General features: G+C 41.4%; 1 protein-coding gene across 1 annotated transcript in view; it reads right to left on the bottom strand.

Annotated features, from left to right (window-relative positions):
- LOC143855938 (transcriptional adapter ADA2-like) overlaps nucleotides 1-16606 on the bottom strand; it is a 68790-nt gene that overhangs the window by 40390 nt on the left and 11794 nt on the right. The window contains exons 3-4 of the mRNA XM_077365985.1: nucleotides 2993-3171; nucleotides 1041-1106 (exon numbers count right to left, since the gene is read on the bottom strand). Coding sequence (XP_077222100.1) covers nucleotides 1041-1106; nucleotides 2993-3171 — 245 coding nt within the window. The remainder of the gene's footprint in view (nucleotides 1-1040; nucleotides 1107-2992; nucleotides 3172-16606) is intronic.

Below are 16606 nucleotides of genomic sequence, written 5' to 3'. Positions count from 1 at the left end.
TTCTCCTCTCTCTCTCTCTCTCTCTCTCTCTCTCTCTCTCTCTCTCTCTCTCTCTCTCGACAACATACAAAGAGAAAGCCGCCTCTCTCTTGCTGTTTCCACACTCTCACACAAGAGAGAAACAACCCTTTATATTATAAGTTTGTACAAAACCTACTAAAATAAGTTTCTAATTTTGCTTTTACCTTCCCACCCAAGAAACCCACGGTGGGTGGGAAATAAGGCAACTTTCCAACAGTTTGAATCAAACCCAGACCAAATTTTCTTACATATGAGACATTCGAGTCTTCTTCTGAAATTTAGAAAGCCGCATCTGGAACATCTCCATTCCCCCATATTTCCTTCTCGCCTTCTTCTTGCCACGTTGAGTAATCTCCTATCCTTTCTACTAGTTGTTTTTGCCATAGAGGGTTGCTTCCTTGATTTTCTTCTACCGCTCTTTGGTTTTCATCCATGTTGTTTCCTCCCGACATGCCAATAGCCAGAGGATTAGCTCGCCTGCCGGATGCCGGGGCTTCCGTTCTGGAATCACCGAACCCCAACCCCCGAGTGTTTTCTGAGAGGAGAACATCAGTAGGAGGCACCCCAATCCCTAGTTCGACGCCACCTCCATCTCCCTATTTCTTGTCTGACTACAACCCTTCTCGGCCAACTCCGTCTCCATGTTTCTGGTCTGACTAAAACCCTTCTCGGTCTTTCTCACCATGGTTCTCCCTGAGGCCGTTGGATCTCTTCTTGCTGACGGCCACCTCTCGTGCTCCTTAGCTGTCGCTGGTCACCTCTCGCCATGCCAAACATGGTGAATCTTTTTCAATCATGGGATTCGAATCTTTTTCAATCTTTTTTTATCGAAAATCATAAGATTCATACACATTAAAATTCAATCATGAGATTCAAATCATTATTCAAAAGATCTGATTTGAATCGTAAAATCGAATCGTAAATCGTAACATTTTCAAAACAATGCACAAAAGAATTAGGACCTGACCTGTTGTATTTCACATGTCGTGACAAAATAGGGAACAAAAACTCAGGCATACCTCTAAAAGCAGCATCTCTTCATCTGCATTCCAATCCGGATCGATAAGGGGGAAAGACAGATTATCCTGTAAAAGAAAATATTGAGAACTAAACAATAGAAATGTAAAGTAAAGAAATAAATAAAAAGCTCTTATTTCAACTTCTTATTGCAACAGTAACAGAACAGATAATGAAGAAGAGCCTTTCAGAGAAAATGAAACAAATTGAACAGGAATATAGTTTCTTTCCCTGTGTGGACCATCTCGGTCCAGTTTGCTTTGGTTTATAAAATTCACCATTCAAAAAATATCATATTGAACAGAAACAAAAAGTAAAAATGTAAACACCACCAAATAATTTATGCAGTTGTTAATTCACAAATCAAAAACATATTCATAAAGAAAACAGAAATATTATCCCCTATCATATAAAGGATAACTATAAACGAATGTCATTCCTCATGCTATAAAAGACTCAAAAAACCATGCCACTGCAAGAAATACACTGAATTACTCTGTAAAGAACTAAAAATGAGTACTGACTAATGTCATTATGAAAATAGAATATCGACTAACTTGAAAATGGGAAAAACTATGACTCAGAAAAATCGGAAAGCAGAGGCACCTAGGTTGGATTTGTTCAAACTAATATTGATTAATGTAAAAAGTTTGCTTAGTAACTATTTTAATGAAAACATAGAAGCTCTATAAATTCAAATTTTGGAAAAGCGACCAAGAGTACAAAATTAGTTAAAGGGAATAATGGTAGAATTACAATAGTGATTGGTTGGTAGAAGCAGAAAGGGTAGATTAGAAGGCTCCTGTAGAAGATGGAGACAACTGAAAGCAAAAGTAGTGTTTAATGCTCTTAGGTGAGTTCTGCACCACATTTCTCCCTATCCTACGAGTGTTTCTCAGGCATAGTTCTTGCATGCTCCACGTTACTCATCTAATCGTCTTCATTGATACTTTAAAGCTATGGAATTGCCAAGTGTAAAGATGAAAGTCACAAACTCATTTCTTCAACGTGGCCCGAGCTATTGTTCATATATTTATGCTAATCTACTAGTTTACAACTTACAAGTGAAAATTTACCATTCTACTAGTTTACCTCTTAGAAGTGAAAAAATAATATTCATTTGAGTTTACAAATATGTTGGGTGACATCAACAGGGCTGCAACAAGCATCAAAGCTAGAATAAGGCTGGGGATAAACTAAAGAGGCTCATAGGGCTATATATTGGACAAGTAATTCACTGAATTTATTGAAATCAGAAATTGTTTCAAACACAATAACCATTCACATCGACAAAAAGGAACAATGATTGTATATATCCTTAAAGGGTAATGGAGCATAATCCCTCGCTAAGACAAAGGAGATATTATTTTCATTTCTAATTCTTTTGCTTCAGTTCTTTCCGGAACCCTTGGATCCTTTTCACTTCTGGTTTCTCCTGCTTCTGATCAATGATTTGATGGCTGAAAAGTAAGCAATAGAAAGGGACGCTGAATGGGAAATTTTCACACCATTCAAACAAACAAAAAAGAATGGGAAATTTTCTCAGAAAATAAAAAAAAAATCAAATTATAAAAAACAATAAATTGAATCAAGGTCTTCAAAACAGGACTCACTGCACCCATCTAACATCTCTTATTTAGGAGATTAAACCATAATTTGGTTGTCTTGTCAGCAAAATTAGCAGAGGAAAACCTTTGGTGAAACCAAATCAACCATTCAATGAGACAGCAACTTCCATAAGTATTGTAAAGAAACCTATAAAAATGACCCAATGCTTTAGGACTAACAATAACGAGCACCAAGTTATCTAAGAATTGCAGGATAAAAGCGTCATGTTACTTTTTGTGCAGTATCATGGCAGAATTCTAAAAGTCGATCTAATAGGAGAAGAAGCTTTCACAAGTGGTGTTACCAAAATATTCAAAAAAAAAAAAAAAAAAGTGGTGTTACCAACCATAACCCTGTAAGGGTGATTGCTTTTGTGAGGTGTAACTTCAGCCCCAACTGAAAAGCAATCCAGACACAGGTCAAAATCAGGACATTTTGCGCACTTAATACGAATCTTCCCAGAAATATCCCTATTGCAGTAATTGCAGTGGTATAAAGCCTTTTTCCCTTCACTTGTTCCTTGACCTGCTCCAACAAAGACAGATTTACCAAAGAAAAAGAAATTAACAAATTTATCTGAGTAAAAACGATTGTTAAAGAAGAGAATATCACAATGATTTTTTTTTACTGTTAAGAGAATATCATAATGATAGCCGACGTTGAGCATGCTTTACCAACTACATAAATCTCAAATATAATTGAACCCTCCTTTACAAGTATTGAGAATCAACTAATATGTTGCCATTCATAGGTCAAAAAGAAATGTCACGCCTGCAAGTTTTTGATTCTTTGGATCAAAAGTTTAAATTTCATCAGATATTCCACTTCTTGAGGATCAAAGAAGGGGAGAATAAACCTAGATAAAATGCATGGAGTTGATTCATTTGAAGATAACCACATATATGATTTCTAAGTTACCTGGACAAAGAGAGTAACAACATTTAGAACAGGAATTCTCAACTCAACTCAATTCAACTAAGCCGTTGTCCCAAACTAGTTGGGGTCGGCTAAGGAATCCTTTAGGAAATTTTAGAACAGGAATTCTACCGTCAATAAAATGCAAGATGTGGTATTTCAAAAAAAAATAGGCAATCAGGCCATTCACAATTGGCATCAGCTTAGAAAAGTAATAACGATCATCTATTGAGCAATTCAAATTTGAATTGAGAAGTTTCCTCCTGAAATTGTGCACCATGATGATGGGTACATATTTATGCGTTTGCGCTCAGATTTTTTAATGTCATATTTGTTGATTATTTCAACTGCTCTCTTGGATATTTCCAAAGACATAAATCAAATTTACTCAGGTATCCCAATGGTTGCCCTTCAAAAGTAGCACTACTGATCATAGTTAGCAAAATGTGATTCGGCAAAAAAACGGGATGGCAAAAATTCGAGTTTAATACGATATTGGTTAAAAAAAAACGTAGTCAAAAAAACAGAAACACAAGAAAATGAGTGTCAAATTTTGTCATTTATAAAATATGGTAGGGGTAGAATTGGAAAGTTGGCAAATAAAAACGTGTTTAAACGGAGCTTTAAACGGCACACCAATAAAACATGTTTTTCCGGGAAAAAAAATGCCGTTTAAAACGGAGTTTTGCTAACTATGCTCCTGATTCATACAAAGTTAATGGGATCCCATTCAAAAGAAAAAAAGAAAGTAAACGTGATCATTGTTGGCTAAAATTAAAAGATCAAACACTTTTAAATGTTTGGCAATGCATCTGTATTTGCTCTCAATTTAAATGTTTGGCAATGCATCTGAATTCGCTCTAACATAAAATAAAAAAATTATTTCCACAACTATCCTCTTTTAATTCAAGTAAAAAATCCATGTATAGAAAGTTGTCTTTAATAAAGTAAAATAAATTTGGGTTTTAGACTATAGAAATCTAATTTTATGTCAATAACTATCCTCTTTTAATTCAAGTAAAACTCCATTTAATAGAAAGTTCCTCTTCACTGTTCTCATTTTTTACAATAACAAAGAAACTAGAACTATCAAATGTGTTATTTTGACAATAACAAAGAAATTGAAATTATCTGCTACTTTCTGAGTCAGTCAATTGGGGGTGGCAGTTATTTTACTGCATTTTTTAAAGGTAGGCCCCTTGGAGTTTTCTTCCCATGGGGAACTTTACTTCTTCCACTCTCTTCCCAACATCTCCTGAACGTTTTCTTGTTTCTTTTTTCTTTTCTTGTTTGAATGGTAACATCTCCTGAACGATGCAGTTCAAGTCCCTTCATAATGCCTCCTGAATCTCTCCCTTCATAACGCAAGAAACTTATGCAACCTTTTACTTTCTTCTTGCTTGCGCCAAGCCGCCAATACTTCACTTTTTGTCTCTGAAGATCTCGTTGTTGAGCTCTTTGCATATTACCAGCATGCTTATCTTCCACAAAATTCTACTACTCAGGGAATGAATACAATATCCAAGCATCCAAGAAAGCCTAAATAAACTCTCTTTGATTCATAACCTTAGGCTTTCTAAAGAATCCTCCTAGAAGAGAGCCTCTTTGGATTCACTTCCAGAACATCTCCATAGCAAAAGCTCCAGGTTAAAGAAATTACCTCCTGATAGAATGTAGATAAGGAGTTCATTATAAGGAGACTCTTTGTTGAAAATCTTGGAAAGATTCATCATATAAATATTCATTTGTTGTAAAAGCTTTGTAAAAAGTCCATCTGCAAGAACTCTCGGTGTTAAAAATCTTGGAAATAGTCCTTGCAGAAGAAAAATTCTTTATAGCAAACATCCGTGAGTCTATCCCGAGGGAATTTTATTGTGGGAATTTTACACAAAATCTTCCTAGAAGAGGAATTTTTCATTGTGGAAGCTCCAGGCCATGTGTCTTCCAAGGAAAGTCCTCTTGGCAGGTAAGAAAACGAGTCAATTCAACAATTTGGGTGCTTTGGAAAGAGAGGAATGCTAGAGTGTTCAAAGGTCATGCCAAAAACTCATCTTCCTGTTTCCTAAAAGTGCTTGCTCAATCGATCTCCTGGGCAAAGAGCTTAAAAAGCTTTAGGTTCTTTTCATTCTTTGACTTAAGGAATTGTTGGAAGGAGTTATGCTTTAGCTCAGAGCAGCGGTTTACCATCACTGAGGCTTGGAAGCCCCCTCCTCCAAGCTTATTGAAGCTGAACTTTGACGGGTCCAGCATGGGAAATCTGGGCCCGGCTGGCATCAGGAGGGTCCTTAGAGATGAGTGGGGGGAAGTCATTTGGGCCTTTGCAGGTCCCATATGCATCTCGGACTCTAGCAAGGCAAAAGTGCGTGCAGTGCACCAAGGTATACCTGACCAAAGAATCATTAGACAAAGTGATGGTTGAAGGGGTTTCCCTCAACGTGATATGGTGGCTAAGGGGCTCTCACGTATTCCCTTGGAGATTCACTAGGCTCTTCAATGAGATTCAAGACTGGGTGGGAGAAGTGACCATGAACTAACAAAAAATTAGACGATCTGCAAAAGGGGTTGCGGATCGGCTCGCCAAGGAAGGGGTTTCCAAGGAAGCTTTGGAGATGCTTGACTTCCTTCCTCGAGCTTCTTCCTCGTGTTTTGGAAGTTCTGTCTTTCATATTGTTCATCTGTAATTATTCTGTTGATTTCTTAGTTTCTTTATCGACCATCTCGGCTTCTTTCTTTTTTAATGAAATCACTGCCATTCAAAAAAAATCTTACGGAATTTAAGATATACAAATATGAAAGCATGGAGACAAATTGGGGCTCCCAAATGGATATCAATTGCCAACAAGATCCGAAGATCGATTATGGTTGCGATTTGTATGTCCATTGGTGGGAAAATATGGGCATCGAACATCCTGATAATCCGGAAGTTAATCGGTGTCGTGATTTGTATCTCGATCAACTATCTTTGATATGCCAGTGTAATTATTTGGAGATTGAGTGGACCAAATCAAAAACTAAAAAGAGCAGAGAGCAATAAATTGGTTGGAGACGTGATATAAGATCACATGTTGCAGCAAGCTGTAGAATTGTTGATTTTGCAACTTGTAACTAACTGTGGCTTTGAATCCATGGTTTTAAGGGTACGGTGATCCAGATTCAAGAGATTGATCAATTTGATGAGAATTTTTTTATGAGAATTTCTTGTTCTTATGCTCTAGAGGAATCCTCTATTCTTTTCTCAAAGGAGATAATCTTATCATCTTTTAGTAGAGGGCCTTCTTCTTTGGCCCATGGATGTTCATCTACTAGAGGAGAGTCTTCTTCATTGGGAGTGTCTATTTTCCCCAAAGGAGATCTTCCTCTTCAATAAGAGAGTCTTTTTCTACTCCCGAAGGATATCCTCTTTCGTTTAAGGGGACAATAAAGAAAAATCCCCCCATATCTTCATGACATACTTTTTTTCTTTTTGGGTGACGATTTTATTACAAAGAAGAGGGGGGAGGACACCTCAACCAAGATGGTCAAGGAACACCACAAAAACAGCAAAAGTATTCAATGAACCCTCAAGAGGGAAATATAATCAGACACAGCCAAATCAACCCTCCCAACTGTTAGAAATGTGTAATATGTGTAGTATGCCTAAGGGCATTTTAGTCTTTGTACTTCTTGATCTTTATATAAATACATAAGTGAGGGGGATCTCTCTCTCTCTCTCTCTCTCTCTCTCTCTCTCTCTCTCTCTCTCTCTCTCTCTCTCTCTTCCACATCCCGTCTCTCTCAACCCATCTTCCATCAACAACCCTTCCCACAAACCCCTGCAATTAACCCTCCCATAACCCTAATCGCACCCTATGATTAGCCCTATCCCAACCCTAATCGCAACATGTGATTAACCCTACCCACAAACCCCTCCGATTAACCCTCCCCACCCTAATCGCACCCTGCGATTAGCCCTACCCAACCCTAATCGTAACCTGAGATTAACTCTGCCCCAACCCTAATCGCAACCTTCAAACCTCCCCCGCCATTCCCGCCTCCCTCTTCCGTCGCCGGACAGACCCAAAAAAAAAAAAACCCTCTCTCTGCTGTAGGCCGACTCTCCTCCCCTCTTCTAGCCTCCTCCTCTTAAACCCCTATCTCTCTCTTATCTATCCTCATGGTTCAAATACTCATTGCAACCTTTTCTCTTTGTCTCCACAGCTCCAATTGTTTCTCTTCGTGCCCTAGCCATTTTGATCTTCTCGTTGGCTAGCTTTTCTGTGGTGCTCTCCATTCTGTTTCTTTATCGGGGTCGCAGTATCATGGCTGGGTCTGCTCTGTGATTTCTTTCACTATCTTTCCCTTCTTCTTCGTCTTATAGTTCCAGTGTGGGTGAGAGCCTCTCTTTATTTCTCTTGTCATGTATCCTCCTGTTATTACGGATCCCTTTGTCAGCCCATCTCCTACTAGCAGTTTCACTGCTCCACCTCCGGCTCAATCTTCTAGTTACTCTCCTTCCACATATTCCCCTTCTGTGGAGCACTCCTTTTCGAGATGACTTTGGAGAAACTAGATGGATCCAATTATCTCAACTGGTGGATGGTCGTTTAAACCTACCTCCTCGCTAGGGGTAAGGTTTCCCTGATTGAGCGTGACCCACCTCCCTCCACGGATCAGTCCTATGACAGATGGCGACAGGATGATGGCGATACGATGATGCCCTGATTTGCACTCTCCTGTGGCAGAGCATGGCACCTCATGTGGCTCGCACGATGATGTGGCTGAAGACAACCAAGGCTATTTGGGACCACACTGCTCTTCTCTATTCTGGGGTTGGTAACCTCACACGTATTTCTGCCACCTGCTCTAAGTGGATACGCCTTGAACGCGGTGATACACCTCTTTCTGCTCACTACAGCCACTAGCCGCTTTGTCTCACTCTGTCAACAGCATGGTTTTAAATTTCGGCCGAAATATTTCGGTTTCGATGGAAAACGAAATGAAATTCACAGTGAGTCGGAAAAGTACCAAATTTCGCCGAAACGTTTCGTTTCGGTAAAATTTCGGTAAAATTTCGGAAATTTCGGTGAAACGTTTCGGAAATTTCGGTGAAATTTTTACAAGATTTCGGCCGAAATTTCGCACCGAAACCGAGATTTAAAACCTTGGTCAACAGCTAGATGCCTTCATGCCTTACCACTGATCTTGTGGTTCTCACTCGGAAGCGGGATCAACTCCGCGCTGTTTATTTTCTCGAGACCTAATAGGTTTGGATTTTTTGCCCTTCCGCCATCAGCTTATCGAGTTGGGTTCTTTTCCCTCTCACTAATATTTATTCACGAGCCCAGCAGGTTCTCCAGGGTGGCTCTTCCTCTGCTCTCCCTATCGAGGATACTGACCTCGCTGCATATGACGGTAGTGACCGTTATGGCCATGGCAGTGCTTCTTTTGGCCATGGTCGAGGTCGCAGAGGTCGTGATCGTGGGCAGAATACTAGTGGTCGTGGCCGCCTCTTTTGCACTCATTGTCAGCGTGAGGGTCATCAGATTGATACTTGCTTTACCTTGCATCCGGAGTTCTGTCAGTCACGCTTTGTGCACATCACCACTCCTAGTATACTTGATGCCTCATCATACTCTTATACAGCCCTTCGCCGCCTGCAAATACTTTCCAGATATCCAGGGCTGACTATGAGGCATTCTAGTGCCTTTGTTTGAGCAGTCGCCCACCCATTGCGAGCTTTGTCCAGCCAGGTAGTTCGTCTACCACTCTCCTCACTCGTTCCAGCCCCCGGATTATTGATTCCGGGGTTAGACACCTCTAACCATTTGACTGGTAACTCTTCGTCCCTTAGCTCATTAAAGTTATTTCACTCTATTTCCCAGTCAGTTACCCTTGCTGATGGGACCCCGACCCATCTCTGGTGTTGGTACTCTTTCTCCTCATTCTGGCCTTACTTTATCATCTGTACTCTATGTTCCTAAGTCTTCGTTTAATTTGCTTTTGGCTCGGGCCGTGAAGTAGACGGCCTTTATCATCTTCATTGTCCATCATTGCCTACCATTTTGCATACTTCAATGCATGCCTATCAGTGGCATTGTCGGCTTGGTCATCCGTCTCTTCAGCAACTCAGACCTCTATTGTCTGTTCCCCACTTCAGAACTTTCAGTGCGAGTCATGTGAACACATCATGTGTCCTTCCCGGGGTCTCAAGACCTTTTGAGTTGGTTCATTCCAATGTATGAGGGCCCTCGAGGACCAATTCACTTTTGGGATATAGATACTTTATTGTTTTTGTGGATGATTTCTCTCGTCTGACATGGGTGTTTTTACTTAAGAATCGTTCTGAAGTCTTTAATGATTTTCACACTTTTTAGGCTAAAATTACCACTCAATATGATTTTCCTCTTAGATGCTTGCGTACTGATAATGCCAGGGAGTACTTTTCTGCCTCACATGGTTTTCAAGAGTTCTTAGCTACCCATGGAATCATCCATCAATCCTCATGTGCTTACACCTCCCAACAGAATGGTGAAGCTGAGAGGAAGTTGAGGTATCTCCTCCATATGACCTGCACACTCCTCTTTCAGATGCAGGACCCTAAAGCATATTGGAGTGATGCCATTCTTACCTCTTGTTTCTTGGCTAACCGCCTTCCCTCATCGGTTTTAGGTAATCATTCCCCCTACTCTGTGTTGCATCCTCCGGGAGACCCTTTTCCCCTTACCCAAAGCGTCTTTGGTCGTGTTTGCTTTGTTCACAACCTTGCACCAGGTCTGGATAAATTAGACCCTAGAGTGGAGCGTTGTGTCTTTCTGGGTTACTCTTGTACCAAAAAAGGCTATAAGTGTTACAGCCCTAGGCTTCGTCGGCTCTTTGTTTCCGACGATGTTACCTTCTTTAAGTCTCTTTCCTTCTTCGCTACTTCCATTGTGACTCGGCTTGCTTTCCCTGACGTACATGTTCCTCGTCCCCTTTTGGTTCTTCCTAATCCTGTTCCGTCTTCTTATGCCACTTTTGTTCAGTCCTCTTTCACACCCTTGTAGGTGACGCCAGCTCCTCCATCTACTCCTTTCCAGGTCTATCGGCGGCGACCCAGGCCTGATACTCATCCAGCTCCTCCCGAGGCCACATCTTCTCCTCCTGAGATCCTGACTACCACGTCTCAGGTATCTCCTCATACTTCTGATGATCATGTAGATGCTCCTATTGCCTCGCGCACTCGTTCACGCACTACTGCTCATCATATCTCATCTTATGTTTCTTACGATCATCTCACACCGTTGTTTCGCAGTTTTGTATCCTCTTTGTCTTCTATTTCCTTGCCTAAGTCTGTGCAGGAAGCTCTTGCCCACCCCGGTTGGCGTGCTGCTATGGACAGTGAGATGGCCGCTCTTAAGACTAATCATACTTGGGACATGGTTGCTCCTACTCCTGGTGCTCAGCCTGTGGATTTTCAATGGGTCTATGCCATCAAATATCTTCCGGATGGGATAGTTGAGAGCCTTAAGGCGCGCCTTGTTGCCAAAGGGTATACTCAGACATATAGGATTGATTACATCGAGACCTTTTCTCCCGTTGCCAAGATCCCCTCTGTCCGTGTGCTTATCTCTCTCATCGTCAACAATGGGTGGCTGTTATATCAGTTGGATGTCAAAAATGCCTTCCTCTTGGCAAGTTGGCTGAGGAGGTGTATATGGAGCAACGTCTTGGGTATGCTGCTCAGGGGGGATGTCCTCCTCAGTATGTAGGCTTCGAAAACCATTATATGGTCTCAAACAATCCCCTCGAGCTTGGTTTGGGAAGTTCAATGATATTATCATACGATACGGCATGAAGCAATGTGATCTTGACCACTCAATGTTCAGTCAGCAAACTAATGTTGGCCATGTTCTTCTCATATTCTATGTTGATGACAACACAGTTGGCATACAGAGATTGAAGGTATTTCTGCAAAAAGAATTTCACAAAAGACCTTTGACGTCTTCGATATTTCTTGGGGATTGATGTAGCTTACTCGGGTACTCCCGTACTAGTCTCTCCCTCTCACAGCGGAAGTATGTATTAGATCTAGACAGGGGTCACTAGGTATGAAACCAGCTGCTACTCCTATGGGCTCAAATACAAAGCTCCACCCAGAAGATGGCGACTTGTCACATGATTCTGGTAGATGCCGAAGACTTGTTGGGAAGCTCAAATACCTCACAGCCACTCACCCAGATATTTCTTATGCAGTTGGGGTTGTTAGCCAGTTCATGAGTACTCCTCGTACATCCCACTGAGCAGCTGTGATTCACATTCTTCGATATTTGAAAAGTGCTCCAGAGAAAGGACTGTTTTTCAAAAGATATGGGCATCAGATGAGGGTTTCTATGATGCTGACATAGCAGGTTCTCCAACAGATAGAAGCTCCACTACCGACTATTGTACCATTGTGGAAGGTAACTTAGTATCATCAGTAAGAAGCAAAATGTTGTAGCCAAGTTGAGTGTTGAAGCCGAATACCGAGACATGTCACATACTAGCAGTCAGCTTATCTGGTTGCATTCACTTTTGTCTAAGATTGGATTCTCATCATCACCACCAGCTCTATTGTACAGCGACAACAAGACAGTTATTCACATTGCCACCAATCTGGTCTTTCATGAGCATACTAAGAACATAGAGGTGGACTGCCATTTCATACAACATAGAATCCAACAGGGAGAGATATACACTACTTTCACTTGGTCTGCAGATTAACTTGTTGATGCCTTCACCGAGCCCTTAAGCAAGGCTAAACTCAGTGATATTTGTAACAAGCTAGGAATTCACAATATGTACATTTCATCTTGAGGGAGGAGTGTTAGAAGTCTGTAATATATGTGTTGTATGCCTAAGGGCATTTTAGTCTCTGTACTTCTTGCTCTTTATATAATGCACAAGTGAGGGGGTTCTATCTCCAACTCATTCATTTTCTCTCTATTCTCTCTCAACACCAACTAATGTAAAAACAACATAAGGAATCATCTAATGCCAATGCAGCCAAGCACAGGAGGCTCGAGGTGTTCTAGGAGGGTTACTTGGTAATGGTTCACCTACGAAAGAATGATTCCTAGCGGGTATTGTTGCGGTTAAAATCCGGCCCAGTGCACAAGTGGGCTCCTCTTGGTCTAGCTCCGGCGGAGAGATGGTTGATTGGGTGATCTGGGTGGTGGCCTGCGCTGAAGGAGGCATAAGGTGTTCAAGAATGCCCAAAATTGGAACTCCGGGGAAACCCTTCGACTCTCAGGTCAGTTTAGGGCCACAAATGGAGCTAAGCGCAATGAAAAAGAATGCTCCGAGTGATGGGTTTTGCAGACCTAGGTGGTGGTGGTGGGTTTCCCTTTTATAAGAGCAGGTTCCTTGACTTGGGAGGCGATGGTGGCGTGCGTCGTCATAGTGATTGCTAGCATTGGTGCCTGTATTGATGCCGCCGGTTTGCCCAGTTGTTGCATGTAGGGTATGATCGACGGGACGTCGCGTGGTGGTGCCATGATTGTTACAGTCATTGCTCTGTCCTAGTATACACTACTCATCATACTAATTGGTCAAAAACTATGATTTGTGGACACCAACACGAGTGTCTCGTGTCAACATGGACACGGCAACTCCCCAAAATGTAAATCAATTCCATACCGGTTCAAAATTAGAGGAATGTTATGGTAAAACTTCGTTTGAAACGATGTGGTAGAAAGCAACGTGCGACTTGAAAGACATGATCGGCCACTATTTATTTATTTCTCCATTTTTCTCTATTTATTACTACCTATTTACTAGATATTTTATATCTAATATCGGTACAATTTCTTATTCTGAGGTGAACTGGAATAAAAGAATGAGTAGATCTGTTCCGCCCAAAATGGGAACGGGCTGGGGTTATGAACTTATAATCATGGAATCGACTCGATCATCAGATTATAAGTTCAATTTTTCCAGCACAATTGGGAAGTGATTGGTCCTGATCTCATACAAGCTGTCAAAGCTTTCCTAAATGATGGGAAATCTATCAGATCATGGAATTGCACTAGCTTATCTCTCGAGCTCGGGTTATGGAAGAAGGAACCGAGAAGGAGGTATCAGCAACAACTGGTTTTATTACTGGACAGCTCATGATGTTCATATCGATCTATTATGCGCCTCTGCATATAGCATGGATCGGATATATCATGGCCAATTCCTCAGAAAAAATGGGCTATTATTATTTCGATCAAGCCGCCATGGTGAAATCGGTAGACACGCTGCTCTTAGGAAGCAGTGCTAGAGCATCTCGGTTCGAATCCGAGTGGCGGCATCCCCTAAAAGGGGTTTCAATAAATTCCCTGTAATAGTTCGTCTTGGCCTAGATCTAGAACTACCCTCAATGGTTTGTGTAGCCATAAATCCTATTGCATTGGTTGAGATCTTCCGGCACTGGGCAGGCGTCAGCCCTCATACATGGTCTTACGACTTTGCGGAGACCTGTGTTTTTGGTAAACAGTCGCCCGGGCCTGGTCACTGCGACCCCCTTTGTGGTTCTACCACTGCAGGGCCCAATCATACTCAAAAGAAGAGTTTGATCCTGGCTCAGAACGAATGCTAGCTATATGCTTAACACATGCAAGTCGAACGTGGTTTTCGGGGAGCTGGGCAGAAGGAAAAGAGGCTCAAGGTAACGGAGGCGTGCAAAGGTTTCCTCGGGCCGGACGGAGATTGGCCCTCGAGTGCAAAGGCAGAAGGGAGCTTGACTGCAAGACCCACCCGTCGAGCAGGGACGAGTTGGGCCAGGAGGGTCTCTTAACGCCTTCTTTTTCTTCTCATCGGAGTTATTTCACAAAGACTTGCCATGGTAAGGAGTAAGGAAGAAGGGGGGAACAAGCACTATACTGCGATAGAACAAAAAATGACAAACTCTTTCATTCATTCTTTTTCCCTTCAATCAAACGGGGACACGGCTAAGAACGCAAAAAAAATTCTGGAAAAAAATTGGCAAAAAACTTTTCTTGGGAATTTTTTTTTCTTTCTATGATTGAGAAGGAAATGACATAATTATGGTTAATTTTTATGGATATTATCATAAAGGCAATTGATATTGACACTACCATGTTTTAATAATTGCACAAACCCAGCTTGTATTTTCCTTTTTAATTGGCTTCTCAGACCTTTTGTGGGAACTCTGATGCAGGACCGTGAAGGGAAATAGAAGAAAGGGGAGAGATAGACGAAAGGGGATAGAAGAAGAAGAAGAGAATAGAAGGAGAAGAATAGAAGAAGAATAAGAAGAGAAGAAAAGACGAAATTAGAGGAGAAGAGGAGGAGAAGAAGAAAACAGTAGAGGGAGAATCAATCTTTATTCAATATTAATCAAAGTTACAAAATAAATTGTAAAGAGGCCTATATATAGGCAAATAAACAACTTAGGAAATAGTAACCTACTAAAACATGAACTCTTAAAGAAGCCTACTAAAATAAGAACTCTAAATAACCAAATGACTAAAATACCCCTAATAAAATACTAATTGGCAAATATGCCACTTATTTAGGCCTAATATTTGAATCATTCTCCCCCAGTTGAAAAGAACTCGCCCTCGAGTTCTAGTCCGCCTGGGTCAAATATGAAAATAATCCAATGAAGCAGAACATGGCGCAATCCGTCTGAAGCAATCATGATGGCTAATGCTCGAGAGAGCAATGAAAGTGGTCTGAAAGGCTGGCGGCGGAATATGAAAGAAAACATCCACGCAAAATCATCAAAATACAAGTCTTTCGTGAGAATCAGAGAAGCTGGGAAGATGGCAATGTACTCGTCATGGATCGGCGTGATCGGCAAAACAGCTATGGGTGGTACTGATCGGTGAACATCCTCCACATAATCAACATCAACTGGTAGCTCACTAGGCGCAGGAGACTCAACATGAAAGTCATCCGCTGGTATCTCCTCAGGCTCAATAGAATCAATGATAAAATCAGCGTCTAGGGCTGAAACTGGGGCAGTGATGTCAGGCTGATGGACCTCATGATCAATCTGCGGAACAAGATGATCTATGTCGGCACAAGTCTCGGCAATCTGATCAATCGGCGTAAATATAGGGCAATCCTCTGTAATATGCTCGCGATCATCTGTCTCAGGTAATGGCTCAACAATCATGTCATTCGACTCTGACTCAGGATGATGCTCGATCAACTCAGTCAAGGGAAAAACCTCACATGGATCTACCACAATATTTGCCTTAGAAGTGTGAAGCTGTCTCTGCTCACGTATACGACACACTGAATTTTCAGCTATAATTTTAGCTTCGCATATATAATGACGGTCTTCTTTTAGTTGTTCAAGGAGGGATTCGACTTTACTTTCAACACTACACAACACTATATATTCTCGCTCATGATTCAATCTCTGTTGATTCAAATAGTCAAGCGCATAAATATTCATAAACGCATCACGAACATCCTCCCAATGACAGATTGGCTGCTCACGTCTTCTACGACGGTTCGTTTCAATGTGGCTCCATGAGCATCGGGCTTGTCGTCGCACAGTTTCTTTAACCCAATAGATAGTCTGGCAGTGATCATGGCCATTGTTCTCATGATATGTGTCTAGAGCATCAATCCAATGTAAACATGCATCCTCATAATAGTGAAAATGAGTGCGGCCATTCCAATAGCTTTCGTCGTACCCAGCAAAATATGGAACATAGGGAGGAGCCATTGGGTTCGGCGTCGAGAACTGAAATCAACCGTCTGATTTGTTTGTCATGTCGAATGGAATACAACACCTGTCTCGGATCTCAAATCGGATGACGAAAAGGTGTTGACCGGATGATGGCACGTAATCGACGGCTGAGATTGCTCCTGAAATCGTGTTGAAAGTCACTGTCTGCTGCTGAAACTGATGTGTGTGGTCTACTAATCAAGTACTTCAACTTTCGTGTTGAAGTCGCGGGCCAATTTCGAGCGGAAATAGCCCGAAAACAAGAGAGAAGCTAGATGGAGAGAAGAGAGAAAGTTGAGAGAGAAAAAGAAACTCTATTTCTATTTCTTTTCTTTCTTTTCTTTTTTCGATTTTTTTTTT

This window comes from Tasmannia lanceolata, unplaced genomic scaffold, assembly GCF_043159265.1.
Source record: "Tasmannia lanceolata isolate RefF3 unplaced genomic scaffold, GAP_Taslan_0.1 ptg000003l, whole genome shotgun sequence".
Taxonomy (NCBI): Eukaryota; Viridiplantae; Streptophyta; class Magnoliopsida; order Canellales; family Winteraceae; genus Tasmannia; species Tasmannia lanceolata.
The sequence above is the reverse complement of the archived record's forward strand: the minus strand, read 5'-3'. Positions and strand labels throughout refer to the sequence as shown.